At 34.9% G+C, this 18,761-nt stretch overlaps 1 protein-coding gene across 23 annotated transcripts in view; it reads right to left on the reverse strand.

The window, feature by feature from the left end:
• Nucleotides 1–18,761, reverse strand: part of LOC144366055 (heat shock factor protein 2-like) — an 85,152-nt gene that overhangs the window by 55,765 nt on the left and 10,626 nt on the right. For 18 of the 23 annotated variants that reach the window (XR_013424907.1, XR_013424906.1, XM_078019301.1 and 15 more), the window contains 2 exons: nt 17,888–18,011; nt 15,985–16,060 (listed from right to left, as the gene is read on the reverse strand). Coding sequence is in view for 20 of the 23 variants with exons in the window: in XM_078019292.1 (XP_077875418.1) it covers nt 17,964–18,011 (48 nt within the window). In the remaining 3 variants the exon portion in view is untranslated. Of the gene's footprint in view, nt 1–12,678; nt 12,855–15,984; nt 16,061–17,887; nt 18,012–18,761 lie in introns of those variants that run through there. The other 5 variants (XM_078019297.1, XM_078019298.1, XM_078019295.1 and 2 more) reach the window with 4 other exon arrangements.

Consider the following 18,761-nt stretch of genomic DNA (forward strand, 5'->3'; position numbering starts at 1 on the left):
GAGCCTATCTACATTCAGCACTTTAAGTAGTCAGATGTGTGATGGCATGTTCAGTCTTTTCAAGTTGTTAAGAAAAAAGAGAGAGTCTCAACTTGACATAGGCTATGAATGTTTGCTGTAGGAATAAACAAGGAAGGGAGCACTGGAAATCTCAAAACCCTTTGCCTCCTGGGGTGCTGGAGCAGCACCGGTACCCCATGTATAGGATGATGTTCTCATGATTCAACTTCTCTTTGCCTCCCTTTTTAGAGGAACTTAACTGATTATGATTGTGATGGCAACTCAAAATAAAAAATAAAAAGGAGCCCGGTGCGTTGGTGCATGCCTGTAATCCCAGGGACTCCAGAGCCTGAGGCAGGAGGATGGTAAATTCAAAGTCAGCCTCAGCAATTTAGCAAGGTCCTAAGCTACTTAATGAAACCTTTCTCAAAGTAAAATATAAAAATGGCTGGGGATGTGGCTCAGTGGTTAAGCACCCCTGGGTTTTATCCCTTGTACCAAGAACAGGGCAGGGGACTGGGGTTATAAATCAATGGCACAGTGCCCATGTTCAAGCCCCCATACCACCAAAAAAGCAAACAAAAAAGCAAACGTGGCAAGCCATTGAGTAAGTAGATACAAAATGTAGGATTTAAACTAAAGGCTTAAATTTCACAGTGACATAATTACTTAGCCCAAGTTTTCTTTTCTTCATTTATAAAATGTTTTAAACTAGGTTTAAAAGTTCCTTTCAGCTCAATGAGTCTTTATCTTATTATATACAGAACATAGCAGCCTTAATTCTAGTACAAGATTTGCTTCCAAACAGAATCCATTGACAAAGTGTCTAGCAGTCAACTTCAGTCCCCTAATTATCTTTGTGAACTTTTGTCATTTCCGGGTGGGATCTCCAAATGTATTCCCAGAAGTAGAATCAGTAAATGCCTCATATTCTAGACAAGAAGATGTCAGAAGGGTATGGAAAACAAATACTGGGAATTGGGCACCTGAACTCCACAAGGCTATTTGCAGACCTAACCACAGATTTGCATGTCCTCTCACACCACACTGACATCACTTCCTCATCTGGTTACCACACTGGGAAGCATGATTAGTGTGGGATTAAGCCAACTCTGTGTTTGATAAAGAACTACTCCATTGTCTCCAGAGGTAGAATTTTCACCAGAGAGAAGACCCCAAAAGGTGAAATCTTTTGTCCTAATAGCCTTCATAAAATCTGAAGTATGTAAGTAAATGAAGCGCATGTTATTTCAGTGGAAATAAAATGAAATATCACTTATATACTTCTGAGCAAAAACTAAAGATATGTTGAGAGTTTTTTCTTTTTAATTTTTTTTTTTGGGGGGGGCTGTTTTTTCCTCCTCCCAACTTTTGTATCAGGTATTGAACTCAGGGGCACTTAACCACTGAGCCACAACCATAGCCTCAGCCCTTTTTATTTTTCAATTTGAGACAGAATTTTGCTAAGTTGCTCAGTGCCTAGCTGAGTTGTTGAGGCTGGCTTTGAACTTGCCATCCTCCTGCCTCAGCCTCCAGAGTTGCTGGGATTACAGGTGTGTGCTACCACCCCTGGTGGCTTCTCTCTCATTTTTAAAGGCAATATTATATAAGTAGATCTATATATAATAAGATTGTTGAGGCAATATGAGTCACAGGATTTGCCTAATATTATTTTTTTTTCCTCAAAGCACATTGTTTCAAAAAAAAAAACAAGGAGATTTTGTTGTTTTTGGAGTGTCCGGAGCCTGCGTTCCTTCCCCACCTCACTTGGTGTGTGAATCTTCACTCTCCTCTCAGGGCCTGTTTTATTTCTTCCAAACAAGATCATCATCAAAGTTTAGAAGACAAACTTCCTGGGAAACAGCCTGCAGTTTCAACAACACTGATGGCATTTCCACCCTGACCATAACTTTATCAGTTAAACTAAAATATGGTGACACTTCTATTTAGATAAAAGTTCCAGGGTTTTGTCTCAAATGTCAACAAATCCAGCATCAAGTTACAATGATATCCTGTCCTCAGATTTTTGTCTCTCTTAGATAAACTATGACTCTTTAGCTTGTCCCCCCGGGGCATCAGATTTAAACAGAGTTGACACACAAAAAAAATGCGGAGTAAGTGGAAGAACATACTTTTCCTCCAGCTTTAAGGAAAACGGTGCACCACCCATTCCTTTTCACTGCTGCCTGCTTCTCTACCACTACCAGATTCGCTCCATGATATTATCTCCTCAGTTTCTCTCCAACTCCTGCATGCAGCCTGCTATGTGGAGGTGGGGCACGTAGTATTGTGTGAATGTGGAACGTTGGTCTCCTACGTAAGTACAGGGTCATGATAGGAGCCAGTCAAATGTCTGACTCCTGCTACACATATCCAGACACCTTCTGTGTGTCCTCAGGTAACAGGGTCCTGGGTAGAAATGAATGCACTTGGGAACCATCATGAGCTCCTAATGATGGAGCCTGCTGATTGAGAATCGCATGTTATCCCCTTGAGATGGGTACAATCTTGGCAAGACCTAAAATCTGGAAATGATTTGAAATATAAAGGGGTGTTTTCTACCTTTACATTTACACAAATTTCATTGTTTTGAATTATTAACTCCTAAAGGAAAATCAGGTGAGACACTCTAAAGTCAAACATACAGGATGAGAAGTTCTCTTCAAGAGCCTTAGGAAATGTCAAAGTCCAAGATTTATGTATTAATGGTTCTATCTCATGCTATAAAATTAAGTTTTAAGGTCTGCGTTTTAGAAGATAATTTGCGTCTTAAGTTTTAAGTACACACTAATGGTTTAATTTATGGCTAATAAAGGTGACTTTATTTCTAATGTTTTGCATGCTTGTTTTTCAAAAGTTAAAACATTCCCATGATTCAAAACTCAACAAAGAAGATAAAAGTAAGATCTTTCCCACAACTTATACCCATCCACCTAATTCTCAGCATCAACCAGTGTTGTCACAATCCTACCTACCGTCTCCTGGTCTTTAATGCAAATCAATTCATATATTGTTTCCTTCCTCCTATTGGAACAAAGGTATACCTTATCAAAACTGTTCTGTCTCTGGCTTTTTCCCTTAAGAAAACTGAAAGAAGCTGAGTGCAAGGATGCACACTTGTAATTCCAGCTACTCCAGAGGCTAAGGTGAAATAACTGCAAATCAAGCGACCCGAGACAACTTAGTGAGACCCTGTCTCAAAATAAAAGTTTAAAAAAACTTGGAATACAGCTCAGAAGAATAACCACTTCTGGGTTCAATACCCAATACCAAAACCAAACAAACAAACAAAAAACACAATGGACCCTAGAGCCAATAATAGACAAAATAAAGCATTCCATATTTATTCCTAATGCTTACTGAACTTATTTCCAAAACATTTCCATGTATGTTAAGTAAGTTATTAGACATGATGTTAACAAAATAAATCACTCTAATGGAAACAGCCTATAAATCATAATCTACTAAATTTAACCATCTTTTGTGTTTTATTTGGTCCTAGCTGATATATTCTATAGACCTCTATTGTATTATGTATCTGTAAAAACATAACGAAAAATGTGCTTGAAAATGTTGATAAGAATTCTAACCAGGCCCGATGATGGACATTTCTAATCCCAACAAGTCTGAAGGCTGAGGCAGGAGAATTCAAAGTTTGAGCCCCCCACAGAAACTCAATGAGAACCTATCTTTTTCTCTCTTTTTTTGTTGTTGTTGTTATCTTCCAGGAATTGAATAGAGGATCTCTTAACCACTGAGTAACTTCCCCAACCATTTAAAAAAAAAAAAAAAAAAAAAAAAATTTTTTTTTTTTTTTTTTTTGAGAAAGGGCCTCCCTAAATTGCTGAAGCTGGCTTTGAACTTTCAATCCTCCTGCCTCAGCCTCCCAAGCCACTGGGATTACAGGCATGCACTAGCTCACCCAGCCCCTTGAGATGCTATCTTAATGTAAAATTGCAAAAATAGGACTGAGAGCCTATGTTCACTCATAGAGTACTTGCCCAGCATGCTCAAGGCAATGGATATGATCCTCAATTCCCCAGATGGGGTGGGGGTGTGGAGAGGGCTTTGGACTGAAAATAGGCCAAATAATCTGCCAAAACATGCTTCTATTAACTCCAACAGGGGGTACAGGGGGTCAAATTGGAGTAATAGGGAAAAATAAATATAAAATAGAAACTTCAAAAAGTACAAAAATAAAATTTAAATAATTATGAGGACCGAGAAAAAAGGGGGGAAAAGCTTAGAAAAACCTTCAAGGGCATGGATTTGGCAATGCTTTAATTGTAAAATATCATTATGACAGAATTTGGAGAACTTAAAAGTACAAATTGTTTACAGTCTTATTAGTCCAGGCAAAACTGCTGGCTAAATCTGTAACTGTTGAAAATTTCTCCACTGTTTTCTTACTTAATCTTCAGCCAAGAATCCATTTCCTTTTGCTCTTAAAGCCAGATTGATGACATTTTAATTTTTAAATTATCTCTTTTTTCTCTTACGTACAGTTTTAGGAACAGATGCATTTAGCCAATAAATTTAAATTGAAAGCATTCCAGGGGCAAAAAGCAATAAACCAAGAAGAAAGAGACTCCATGTTACTTCAATCTGTACAGTTTAAGTATTTGAAATATTGTTGCTCGCCTATACAACTACTTATTCATTCTGCTTCTCTAACACTACAGTGGATGCTCCATGAGAATAGAGTTCTTGTTTACTTTGCCCATCATCTTAGCCCCCTATACCTTTCAGAGCACTGAACATAAAGTAAGTATTCCTTACATATTAGTTTGAGGTGGTGCACACCTGTAATTCCACATACTAAGGCAGGAAGATAGTAAATTCAAGGTCAGCCTTATCAATTTAGCAGTGTTGGGGATATAGCTCAGTGGTAGAGTGCCTCTAGGTTCAATCCTCAGTACTGAGGGGAAAAATTTGTGTGTATGAATACACATGTAAATATGATAGTGTATATATAAATATGAATATGTATATATTCAATGAACAAATCCAGAAATGAAATATCATCTCATTGAAGAACCTAAATTCTAACTTAAAATTCTTCTCTGCTGTGGTTTACCATTATTTTCTCTTATCTAACTTCCATTTGAGGAAAAAACATAAGTTATCATAAAAAAAAATCAATAATTTCGTAAAATTTTGATAACTGACAATCTGCTTTGAAGAATGGGCCAGGCACAGTAGCACACGCTGAGGCAGGAAGGTTGCAATTTATCAAGACTGTACAAATATTTAAAATAAAAAATAAAAGGGGGCCAGGCACAGTGATTCACACCTGTAACCCCAGTGGCTCTGGAGGCTGAGACAGGAGGTTCCTAAGTTCAAAGCCAGCCTCAGCAACCACAAGGTGCTTAGCAACTCAGTGAGACCTTGTCTCTAAATAAATACAAAATAGTGCTGGGGATGTGGCTCAGTGGTCAAGTGCCCCCGAGTTCAATCCCCAGTACCATAAATAAATAAATAGGCGTGAGGTTGTAGCTCAGTGGTAGAGCAACCCTGGTAGAGTTCCACAGTACTGGGGACAATAAAAAGAAATGGGGAGGTGAATGTTCAGTTTTAGTTTAGTGCTAGTAACTCAACCTAGAAATCTTTCATGACCATCTTTTGGGAAAACAATATAGGTTTCTATGGGTGGGAGTCCTTTGTTTTATATAGGTAAACAGACACACACACACACACACACACACACACACACTCATTTGTGGCAGCACTTAAGATCAAACCCAAGACCTTGCATTTCTTTTTTTTTTAAATAATGTTATTTTATTTTTTATACCTTTATTTTATTTGTTTATATTTATGTGGTGCTGGGGATCAAACCTAGTGCCTCATGTATGCTAGGCAAGCACTCTACTACTCAGCTACAGTCCCAACCCAGGACCTCGCATTTCTTGACAAACACTCTACCACTTAGCTACATCCCCAGCCCTTTTCTTTATTTCCATCCCCATATGTTTAAAAAGGATTTAAGTCAGTATTCACTGGTACATTTGTTTTAATTATAGCTATTAAATTCTCACAATACCTAACTATTGTCTGGGCACTTAACAAATATTTAATACATCAGTGACATCAAAGTGCTTATTTGCTTATCTGAAAAAAATGTGTAACTTATTTAATGAGGCATGGAAAAAATAATGAAATCAGCTTCTAGGTTTTAGCTTTTTCCTCTAGTGCTCATAGTAGCTTTATATTTTTCAAACTTTCATATACATAAGTCACCCATCAATCACCATCAGCTTTTCATGGGGTTCTCTTCTGCCCACTTACTCCTTCCATCAGGTACTGTAAAAGGTAAGATTGTCCTTCCAAAATGTTGCATTATTTCAGCAACAGGTATTACCTGTCTCTCTCAAGAGAATGTGCTCACACTTATGTGTTTATAGTGCTATGGTTTCTGTTTTGTTTTTTTTTTAATTTATTTTGTTTTGTTTTTTTTTGTTTTGTTTTGGTTTGCTTTGGTTTTTTCCCTTGCTCCCTTCATATTTTGTATTCTTTGAAAGCAGTGCTTGGGAAGCTAAAAGTAAAGATTCCATGAGTCGACTTTTACTTTTCATTGCTTCATTCCACCTGTTCCTACTTCAATACTTTACTTGAAACAGTTTAACTATTAAAAAAAAAATAAGTTCAAAGAAATGGGTAGGCTGTGACAGGTAACTAAGCACTAGAAGAAAATTAAGAGAAAACAAATTGACATAGTGTTGTAGAGAACAACTCACTTCAAAATAAAATTAGAGGAGAAGAAAATCAACCACAGAGCCAAGGCCTTCAAAGCAGGGCAGAGCATTCTGCTTCTGGGAGGTGTTAAGAGCTTAGCTTCCCCTTCAAATGTCTGTACTCTCAAGATCCCTTTCTGTTTCTTGGGAAATTCTAAACACATTACCATGGCCTTTTCAATGCAAGGATCTGTTTCCTGTAACTCTGAGCCTCCTTTCAATTAAGATCAAATGGAATTCAACATGAAGCAGAGCCACTGACTCTTTCTCCAGTTCATCTTAATTATAACTCTGGTGCATGCCTTGCAGCTTGTTCTCAGCCTATCTGATTTTGTGAACAGACAGAGCAAAGCTTCAAGGAGGCTGAACATTCTGCCTCTATTATTATAATGTTTGCCTGGAATAATACATTGGCATTTTTTTCTTCCCAGAAAATCTTCTCATATACGTTTATTACATTAAAAACATTAATCTTCACTAGAAGCTAACCATAAAATTATCTCTATTCAATTCCTGCTATATTCTTCAGGGAATTAAAGGAAACTCAGATATTTTGTTCTTACATACTAATGTGAATTTGCTACCTCTAAATAAAACATTCAAATAATCTACTGCTTTGTGAAAAGAGGGCAACCATTTCTGGACTAAAATCTTTAAACAATATGTGGTACCCTAAGTGAAGCCTTGGAGGTGGGAACAGTCCACAACAGTCAACATACCAACTATTTCCTTAGAGTTTGCAAAGAGGTGGTCGATTTGTAGTTAGCTTTGCCAAATAAAATAGAGGAAAACAAATTTGTCTTATATTTTTATTCTCTAGGCCTGCTTACACACTGATTTAATTTAGAACACATACAGCTAAAGAAGAATCCATCTATCAAATTTTTGAAAAATAAAAATGTCTGACAACATTGAGCTCACATTCTTGCATTCTATCAGCTGAAGCTTAGTGTGTATGGCCCTTCTTTATTTTTTATTTATTTTAGGGCAAAGACTTTTTATTTCAATTTGAGTATTTACAGCAATATATAGAACAAGAAAAAAAATAAGACTTCAGAGAAAAACAGATCATCATTATGAGGGTAATACCCATGTTCTGATTTGTTTTAAGAAAAAAAATGCTGTGGCGCTCAGTGGCGCACACCTGTAATCCCAGCAGTTTAAGAGGCTGAGGCAGGAGGATTGAAAGTTCAAAGCCAGTGTCAGCAATTTAGCAAGGCCCTGAGCAACTCAGTGAGACCCCGTCTCTAAATAAAATACAAAAAAAGGGCTGGGGATGTGGGATGTGGCTCAGTGGTACCCCTAGGTTCAATCCCGAGAGGGAGTGCCCTTTTTAAATGCCACTGTGTAGACTGTGCTATTTCTGTCTTGTATCCAGACCTCACCTATGATACAACAAATTGTAACCCTGTGTAAGAAACCTGAATTTAAGACCTAAATCTTAATCCCAATTCCCAACCAAAATGGTTTTTTCTTTATACAGTTTAAGACAGCAAACACTGGAATGTCCACAGAACTACTGTGTGGGAGCTACTGTCCTGTAGCAAGACCATTTTGTCTTGTCCCGTGCCCCTTTTTAAAATCACCATTTGTTCTTCAGTTTATCTACTACCTGTCCTCTTCATTCCTGGGTCCTATAGGCCTGAGTTTTCCTCCCTGGCCTAATCCAAACTCTATTTACACACTGCGTGATCACATACACCCACCAACTGTAGCAGTCTCACCTTAAATATGCCCACATTCCAGTTGAAAAGTAGGTAACTTCATTAGAAGAATACATTTGTACTGACTATACGTTATCAGACCCCATTATATATGCCTTAAAAATACAACTTACTTTTCAAACATCCTATGATTCTTGGGGACTTTTTATTTTGCTTTCTTTTCAATGGCATAGTATTTGCACAGCTTCTCACATACGTTATTTAACTGATTAATTAATTAATGTTTCGGTGCTAGGGATCCAACCTAGGGCCACGCTCACCAGGTAAGCACTCTACCAATGAGTTACTCTTCCAGCCCACTATCTGATTTAGTTTCAGCCCTCAGTCTATCAGGTTAGAGAACATGCCATAGTGGAAAAAGCATAGTGGATTTTAACTAACAAGGATGAATATTTTAGTCCCTGCTCTATAAGTAAGATAACTGCATGACTTTGAAAAGCCATTTAATCTCTGAGCATCTCAGTTTTCCAGTATGAAAAATACAAAGTTTGGACAAAACAGCTTGACTCTCAGTCTCTATTGCTGTTAACAATGGATGATACTATGAAGTTAGCTCATAATCAAGATCTTCTCAAACTTGAGAATCAGAACATCAACTCCTGAGGTAAACAGTTAAGTAACTTTCCTGTATTACTGTAAAGTTTTATGACATTGGAAAACATTTATCTATTGTCAGACTTGCATAGCATCACTGCAGGTTGCTAGGAGACAGTAAATGTTTTTACAAGCAAAAAGCCTTCACTTTTTCCTACTGCTATCTACTTAAAAAAAAAAAAAAGAAGAAGAAGAAAAAGGTTTACACAACTACTGGTCTAAAACATCCCTTTTGTTTACTCAGAGCAATTGATAGACTTTTTATTCTAATTTTATTTTGGTACTAGGATTAAACCCAGGGTGCTTTACCACTGGGTTACATCCCCAGCTCTTTCTATTTTTTATTTTGAGACAGGGTATTGGTAAGTATCTTAGAACCTTGATAAATTGCTGAGTCTGGCCTCCAACTGGCAATTCTCCTGCCTATACCTCCCAAGTCCCTGGGATTACAGGTGTGTGCTGCTGCTGCATCGTGTATTTTTATTTTTTTGGTACTGGACATTGAACCCATAGGCACTTTACCATTGAGCTACATCCTCAGTTCTTTTTATTTTTAAATTTTCAGCCAGGCTTGATAAATTGCTGGGGCTAGCCTCAAATTTAAGATCATCCTGCCTCAGCCTCTTATGTCCCTGAAATTACAGGCAAACCTATCCCACCTGAGTTCTTAAAGATGTAAACTCAAGAAAAAGAGAGGCTGCTTTGGGGCTGGAGATGTGGCTCAGTGGTTGAGTGCCCCTGGTTTCAATCCCCAGTACCAAAAAAAAAAAAAAAAAAAAGAATTGATGAGGTGAAATTTCCAGATTGTGGAGACAAGACCATGCTTGAATACACCCAGTCTCTATCACAAGATTAAGCACCTACCTCATAAAAACTTCCCTTTATGCAAACTAATGAGATCGCCTTAATGTTAATTAACATAGTAAACACTTTCTCTATATACACACTTATCTCCCCCAACTGCTTTTTTTTCTTGGGGGGGGGGGGGTCCTGTAATCACAGATCATTGATTCTCAGAAAGACCAACATCAATCCTATCTTCATTCCGACAATTAACTTCCAAACCGAAATTGTTTCAGTTTGGAAACTGAAGAATGAGCCAGACACAATTATCCTAGACAGAGAACTTGTTAGTCATGAAAACAGGGAAGTAATTCTGAAGTTTGTTAAATTGCTATCATTAAAACAGTTATTAGTCCATTGTTATATTTGGTAATCATGTAAAATTAAAATGAAACAAAGCAATAGAAGTGAGAAAGCAGAAGATAAAAATTTACCAAAATATTCAATAATTTGCAATAACTCTACTTATTCTGTTATTTATTTTTTAAAAAATTAATAAAAAACATAAGCTATCCCAATTATTAGTTTTTTAAAGTGGATCCCATATGCAACCGTATATATTATCCATATCTTTAGAAAGTTGGGTAGATAAGTGAGAAAATGCATGAATTAGCATATACTACTACCAGCAATATAAAATTATTAAAAAATAAAGGAACGTTTTAAATTTAACTTCCCTCTATCCCACCTCCCTCGATAAGTGTTAAGCACGCCAAGAAGAATTATAGCAAGGAAAATATTTAATTTGTCAATAGATAAAGATGCTGTCAATATACGCATTTCATGACCAACATATAAATCCATCAATAAATGGTAAAATTTTATATATTTCATACACACACATCATATATTTTATTTATATATATATATATATATATATAAAATATAGAGGATGCATTCTGAAGTGGCATGTTTGGGCTTCATTCTTACCCTATAATTCTTGTTCAATGGTGCAATGGGGTGAAATCATCCTGGAAATTTGCACTGGTGGAGTTAGAAGAATCGACATCTTTCCCAGATGAGTAACAAATACCATGTGTGTAAATATAGTTACTAATTGGTAATATAGAAATATATATATCTCCATCCCAGATACTAAATAATAAAGGCTAGAAATAATGTTGGAGCAGGTTAGGGCAACTCAATTAAAAGGACAATTTACCAAGAATGCTGGAAGTTCTACATACCAGCCTGGCACTTGCAGTTCCACCTACGAAGGAGGCTGAGGTAGAGGATAACTTGAGTCCAGGTGTTAGAGCCCACCCAGGGAAACATGTAATGCCGTGTGACCCCATCTCCAAAAAGTAAAAAATAAATGGAAAAGGAAGTGGGGGGGGGAGAAGGAGAAAAAGTAAAAGTTCTACGTTCTGTATGTTCCATATACAAAGTATAGTCTAGCAGGCCGTGCTGAAGAAAATGTCTTTGTGTAATGCTCAGCAAAGGAATTTTCTAACTTTTTGTTTCTCTAGGACTGAGAAACAGAATACGAATTGTGGTTGTATTAACGTTAAATATATAGGTACATATATTATGTAATATAATATATATTTAAGTGATAGGTATATAGGTATACACACACACACACACACACACACACACACACACACACAGTGTACAGCACCTGGCACATAAGAAAAAAATCAAGAAAATATTTCCAGTAGCTATAGTAACAAAAACGGCAGGGTACTAGCACCAAAACAGATGCGTAGACCAATGGTAGAGAAAAAAAAGACACAGAGACAAACCCACATAAATAGATATCTCATACTAGACAAAGGAATCAAAAATATTCATTGGAGAAAAGAGAGCCTCTTCAACAAATGGTGCTGGGAAAACTGGAAATTCACATGTAACAAAATGAATTTAAACCCCTATCTCTCACCCTGCATAAAACTCAAAGTGGGTCAAAGACTTAGGCATTAGAAAAAAAGACCTTGTGCCTAAAAGAAGAAAAGTAGGCCCAAATCTTCACCATGTTAGCTTAGGAACCGACTTCCTTAACAAGACTTCTAAAAGGCAAGAAATAAAATCAAGAATCGATAAATGGGATGGATTTAAACTATAAAGCTTCTTCACAACAAAGAAAACAACCAAGAATGTGAAGAGACAGCCTACAGAATAGAAGAAAATCTTTACCACGTACACCTCAGATACTGCATTAATATCCAGAATATGTTAAAAACTCAAAAAACAACACCAACAAAACAACTCAATCAATAAATGGGCCAAGGAACTGAACAGACATTTCAAAGAAGAAATACAATCCCAATCAACAAATATAGGAAAAACTGTTGCACATCTCTGGCAATTAGAGAAATGCAAATCAAAACCACTCTAATACTAGTCAGAATGGTAATTATCAAGAATATAAGCAATAGTAAAGCGTTGGCAAAAAAAAGTGCTGGTGGCAAAGTAAAGTGGTACAATCAGTGTGGAAAGAATTATGGAGATTCCTCAGAAAACATGGAATGGAACCACCACTTGACCCAACTATCCCAAAGGACTTAACATCAGCATACTATATTCACACAGCCTCATCATGTTTTACAGCAGCTCAATTCACAATAGCTAAACTATGGAACCAGGCAAATGGATGGAACTACAGAACATCATGCTAAGTAAAATAAGCCAATCCCCAAAAAGAACCAAAGAATAAACGTTTTCTCCGATAAGCAGATGCTGATCCATAGTGGGCACAGACAGGTAAGAAAGAATTAAGGAATGTTGGATTGTGCAGAGGGCAATGAGGAGAGAGGTGGGGCAGTGAGGATGGGAAGGAGGGTAGAATGAGACAGACATTATTACCCTGTGTACATGTATAATCACACTAATGGTGTGACTGCACCGTGTAGTCAGAGGAATGAGAAGTTGTGCTCCTTTTGTGTACAATGTGTCAAAATGCATTCTACTGTCATGCATAACTAATTAGAACAAATTTTAAAAAAGGGAGACCAGTAGACTAGAAGAAGGGGATGGGGGAGGAAGACAGTGGAAAATGAAATTGAATAAATTATACTGTTTTATTGTGTGCACATATGAATACATTATAATAAATCCACTGTTATGTATAATACACTAATAGAAAAGGGGAAAAAAATAAAACACAGCAGCTTTCAGGCAGATTTTTTTTTTTTAGTTCCTATCTTTTACTTAAAATGATTTCAAGATCACATTATGCAAAATAGAAAACTGGTGTTTGACAGGAAACATTTTCCTCATACTACGTAATATAATTAGAGGCAAAAGGAATTGCCAGTTCTCAGAACAGATCATAAAATTATGAAGTCAGAAAAAGCTGGTTCTATGAAGATTATTGTTGAGACCCATCTATGAAACCTCCCTGCTCACAATCAAGATATGCTGATTTAATCTTTGACATGTGATTAAATTTATAGGAAAAACTTAAAACACATCAAAACATGAAGAAGCTTTCAAATTTTTTAGCACTGTTTCTTAAAGTGTGATCCACAGCCCAGCAGCATTGGCATGGGAACAGGTTAGACATGTAAATGATCAGCCCCATTACAGAACTGATGAATCTGAAATTCTGAGGAAGGAGCCCAGTAATACTTGTGTTTAGTAAGCTTTCCAAGTGATACTGCTGCATGAGAAAGAGTGACTCAGGGTATGCCTTGAAATTACATTATCAACTTTCTACCTAAAGGTGGTAAAAAATTAAGGATCATAAACTCAACTATAAAAAGCAGTGTATCAAAGAGAGGCTAGGAATCAAGGCCAAAAATGTTGAAAAACTATTTAATTCTGCAGAAGACTCACTTACAAGCTTTATGAAATAAGTAAATAATTAAAATACAATATTATAAATTAAAAATACCTAAGCTATAGCTTTAAAACTGCACATCACCCTCCAAAAAAAAATGGCTACAAAGTAGAATGCTTTACAATCAATATCAACTTTTCAATGAACAAATATTAAAACATTTTAACTGAAGAGTTAAGACAGCATTAGAGTCTATGACAAAGACACTAAATTGTTTATTTTAAAAAAAATGCTAACAGCCAGTGAAAATGCAACATTGAAGGTTAAAGATATCTATGGAACAATTCAACTTCAATTTTTTGAATTCATAAAATAAATATTATCACAGGTTTCTAAAAACATCAGTGACTGAATTTCAGAAAAAACAAATCACTAGCCAGGCATGGTGGTGGCATGCCTATAACCTAGTGTCTCAGGAGGCTGAGGCAGAAGGATCCCAAGTTCAAAGCTAGTCTCAGCAACTTAAAGCGACCCTGTCTCAAAATTAAAAATAAGAAGGGCTGGTGATATGGCTCAGTGGTTGAGCACCTCTTGGGTTTAATCTCTGGTATGTATATATATATATATATATATATATATATATATATATATATATATATAAAAATAATAAATAAATAAATAAATAAATAAATAAATAAATAAATAAATAAATATCACTGCCCAAAATTCTTTCCTCAGTTCTCTTGACACTGGCATCATGTTGTATAGTGCTTTTTCTCTGAAGCAGATAGGCATCAGACTTTAAAAAACAAAAAACAAAAAACAAAAAAAAAAACAGTACTATGGATTGAGTTATGTTCTCAGCCCTTTATTTTAAATTTTGAGACAGGTCTCTCTAAGTTGCCCAGGTTGGCTGCAAACTTTTTTGCCTCAACCTCCTGAGTAGCTGAATTACAGGCATCCACCACTTTGCCCAGCAACATTTAACATTTTTATCATTTAACTTCTGTACTTGATAACTCCTATAACTGGTACCTCAATATACTTATATACTTAGTATATACTCATATATACTAAGTTAATCAAAAGCCAACATTAAATAGCAAACTTAGGAGCCAATTCCAGGGGCACATTAAAAATCAGTGTTTGTCATCATGAATTATGCAAATCCACTCACCAATACACATATATTTAAATATAAATTTGATGATGAAAAAATATTAGTGTTCATGAAAAACTGAAATGCAATGTAACTATTATACTAATAATTCTTGTTAAAAAAAAAAAAACCTACAGATGAAGGTGTATTTTTAGTTAACATTTAATCAAAATTGTGTTTTCTGAAAAATATTTAAGTACATATTAAAATACATGTCTTCTTTTAAATCAGATATTCTTAACAGGGGTATGCATTAGAGACCCCGATATAAATGTTTAAAACACATATTTAAACTAAACACTTAGATTTGAATTCTCCTATATTCAACCTTAATTTGCACATTGATTTAAAAAAAAGAAGAAGAAGAATCAATTTTGACTACAGGCCAAACGCTGCAATTACTATTTATTTCTGCTCTAAGTTTGCTCCACTAGACCCAGATCCTGTCAGTCACAGACCTATTTTTAGTTCAAGGGCCTTCCAAGTAGGAACAAGCTAAAGCTCTCCCCCATCTTCCCATTTAAAATCCTGCAGCTTAGAGTCCATTCTTTTATTCATAAGAAAAAAATAGCTGCCTTAATTATTTTTATATTTCATCTCTTATTAACAAATGAAAGTTGATATGCAAACATTAAATCAGAAGAACACATTTTAGGTTCAATATAAAATCTAACATTCATTTTACAGCATTATATTAATGATTTTATTTTATTATGGTAATCATTATATTATGATTTTATGCAGAAACTAATTATCGCATCCACTGAAAAATCCTTTTGAATTCCTAATTGGGTCAAATTATTTAAAAATTAACTATGCCTATTATAGTAAAAAGTAAGGGGAAATCTTCCACAAAACACAGTAAGACTGTTTTATAATAATAATAATAAAAAGTGCTAAGAAATTGGCTAGTGTATTAATTAAGCTCCCAAGAATAAAGTATCTCAAAATTGTTATGCCAGGTAAAAGCTACTGAGATATTATATGAGAGTATAGAACAATCATCATTAGCTATGAGAAATGTTTCTGCTGTTGTTAAAAAGGATATATAACACTTGGCTTAATTTGTCTTCAAAATTTTACTTTTGTGTATTTAATACATAAAAAACAAAGATCAATTACTAACTACTCAACAGAGGTTTTTTTGTGTTACACACATAATTCATTAAACAAATGTAAATGATAGTCACAAGGAAAAGAGCTTCTTACCTTTCAAATAACTTGTTGCTGCTGTGCATGCTTTGCTCTTAATTCAGACACCTCCTTCCAAAGGGACTCATTCTCACTATTATAATTAAAAAATAAATAAAATAAACAAAAAAGATTTAGTCAGAAAACCAAACCCCAGTATCTTAATTAAGAATACTAGAGAATTAAAAAACACAAACCTAGAGAACTTAACTATGTTTGTTTTCACTATGATATGTATTTTTATGAGACCAGAAACCTGGTTCAATAATACAGGAATGACAACTATCTCAACACAACTCCAGAATCATTCCTTCTTAAATGTATTATCTGCTATTCATGGCAAAATATACAAAAAAAAAAAAAAAAAGACCCACTTAAAACACACTTCTATATCCATATAGCAGCAAGCAATTTACTCCTTTTGATAATGTGGTTCATTACTTTTTTTAATGTTCATCACTTAAGTGAGGTTAGACTTTGTGAATCATCTTAGGAAACAAAAGTGACATTTACTGAACAATTGATGTGCTTCAGGCACTATGCTAAACGTTTCAATTAAGCATTTAAATTTCTCTAAAATCAGCCAAGTAAGGAAGAATTATTTGAAAGATTAGGACACTGAGGTACAGAGAATTTGTGGGAACCTGCCCAGTGTCACACAGATAATTCTATAACTGTTAAAGCCAAACTAAAGTGAGACTCTCAAACTACCTTGATAACTGTCTCAAACAAGCATATGCAAACCACCGTTTTATTTTTTTAAAAGATGGAATATTCAACAATGCCAAACCAATAACTGGCCCAATACTAAGATTCTTTTCCTTTGCTGTTTCTTAATTGAAATTGCATTGTCATTAGCAGAGTGAAAATGGTGAGAAGATATAAAAGATAATCTACCAATTAAATAATTTTCAACTTTTGTTAATCTCCACAAAAGCTATTTTCTCAGTCTGAATTATTACAAAAAGAAATGTGGATTTAAATACAGAGGTATATGAAAAGGAGATTTTCTTTAATACTTACTTACTGAATAACTGCTATATTTTTTCAGACGTACCTTTAAAGATGCTATTATCTACCTACTAAAGGAGAAGATCATTGCCTCTAACACTTAAAGGATGATCTGGGGATCTATTTCCTTAAGAGCTAAACTGAGATTCAAAGAATTAGGTCAAAGTATAGCCAACAGACACATCCTCAGTGATTAAATAAAATATGCAAAATGGAGAAATTTATATTTATTCAAAAAAAGAACCAAAGCCCAAGGTTACTTTAAAATATAGTTAGGAATATGCAAATCAGTCCATATCTGAAATGGGTGAAGAATATATCAAGGAACTACTCTCAAGCCCTTGGAAACTATTAAAGGGAAAAATCTCAGCTGCTTACTAAGAGTAGTAAAATACTTCTCTCTATCTCTCTCTCTCTCTATATATATATATAAACTTATTACTTTGGTAAGTTAGGAAAACCTATCAAGTTATGTCATAAAAAAAAACAAAGCACCTTTTTGAAGAAAAAGGTTTAAATAACATTCTCCCACACCTATGCAGAACAAATATCAAGTAGGGCAAATCTCTTGGGTTCTTTTATTCCCAACTTTTTGTGTCCTACTTTTTCCTAATAGAACTCATGGAAGAATTTTAAAGGAGGAGAAGGAAAAAAAAAAAAAAAGGATGAGTAATATATACGATTTTTTGTGTGTGCGCTCTTTTGTACATTTCTACTTATTGTTTCTTCAGTAATATTTGTTTATCAAATTGTTTTGATGTTCTTAGGTTCATATGTGATCCTGACCATCAAAATTAAAACATATTATTAAAGTTAAGTCTATGACTACAAATCAAAAGTAATAAGAACCAATGCACCAGACAACTCCAACACCCAACACATTAGTATTATATTTGGAAGAATGGCTTACCTTTTTAATTCTGAAAGTCTGGACTCAATTGTTTCCTGTTTTATTTGAACCTTCTGAGGACTGCTTATAATTTTTGTTAAATCTTCCTGGCGAATTTTATTTTCTTCTGGTTTTGAAAATGAAACTTTCCAAAAAGCAAATTTAGAAAATCAAAAATACACGGCACACCCATGATTATAATTCAAAGCTTCCCTATTATAAGAATTTTTTGTGATCTACTCAAAGGGAGATTTTGTTCTAAAAGCACAGGGTGGAATTCTAGGAAAAGAATACACTTCACAGTTCATCCAGAGAGAAAGCAAGAAATAATCAGAAAACAAAACAAAACAAAAATTTCTCTAAGTTTCCATGAGTAGTAACATCTTAGGGTTTTTTTCTTTTTCTTCTGCCAAATTCCCTGTAATTTTCAAGCCTTTTTATTACCACATTCCACTTTTAATTAAATTTATACAGTAATGGCTACATGGTAGGTCATTTTCTTTCATCGTTTACAGCCCTTTTATGGATTTAGTAAAAATATCTTATTTCACCAAAAGATATTCATTCAAAAATGTAATAATTAATGCCTATCACGTACAAAGGACTTATTCTGTACAATGGATATATATCAGTAAACAACAAAAAAAGTCCTCCAGTGAGGACTTTTTTTCAGTAAACACAGGAATGAACCTTCCTATTGTAATAATGACTCTTCATCCTCAATCAGAATGTTGTAAGTATTTTCCCTTCATCAAGAAAATGAAGAATGAGCTCTCACTACAGATGAACACAGGGAAAGGTGGAGGATAGAATATTTAAAGTTTTATAGGTCTGATTCATTCTAACAAAGAACACCTGTGTATTTTCTGTACATTCTGAATTACAATAGCTAAAA

The sequence above is a fragment of the Ictidomys tridecemlineatus genome, chromosome 8 (assembly GCF_052094955.1).
Source record: "Ictidomys tridecemlineatus isolate mIctTri1 chromosome 8, mIctTri1.hap1, whole genome shotgun sequence".
In the NCBI taxonomy this organism is placed as follows: Eukaryota; Metazoa; Chordata; class Mammalia; order Rodentia; family Sciuridae; genus Ictidomys; species Ictidomys tridecemlineatus.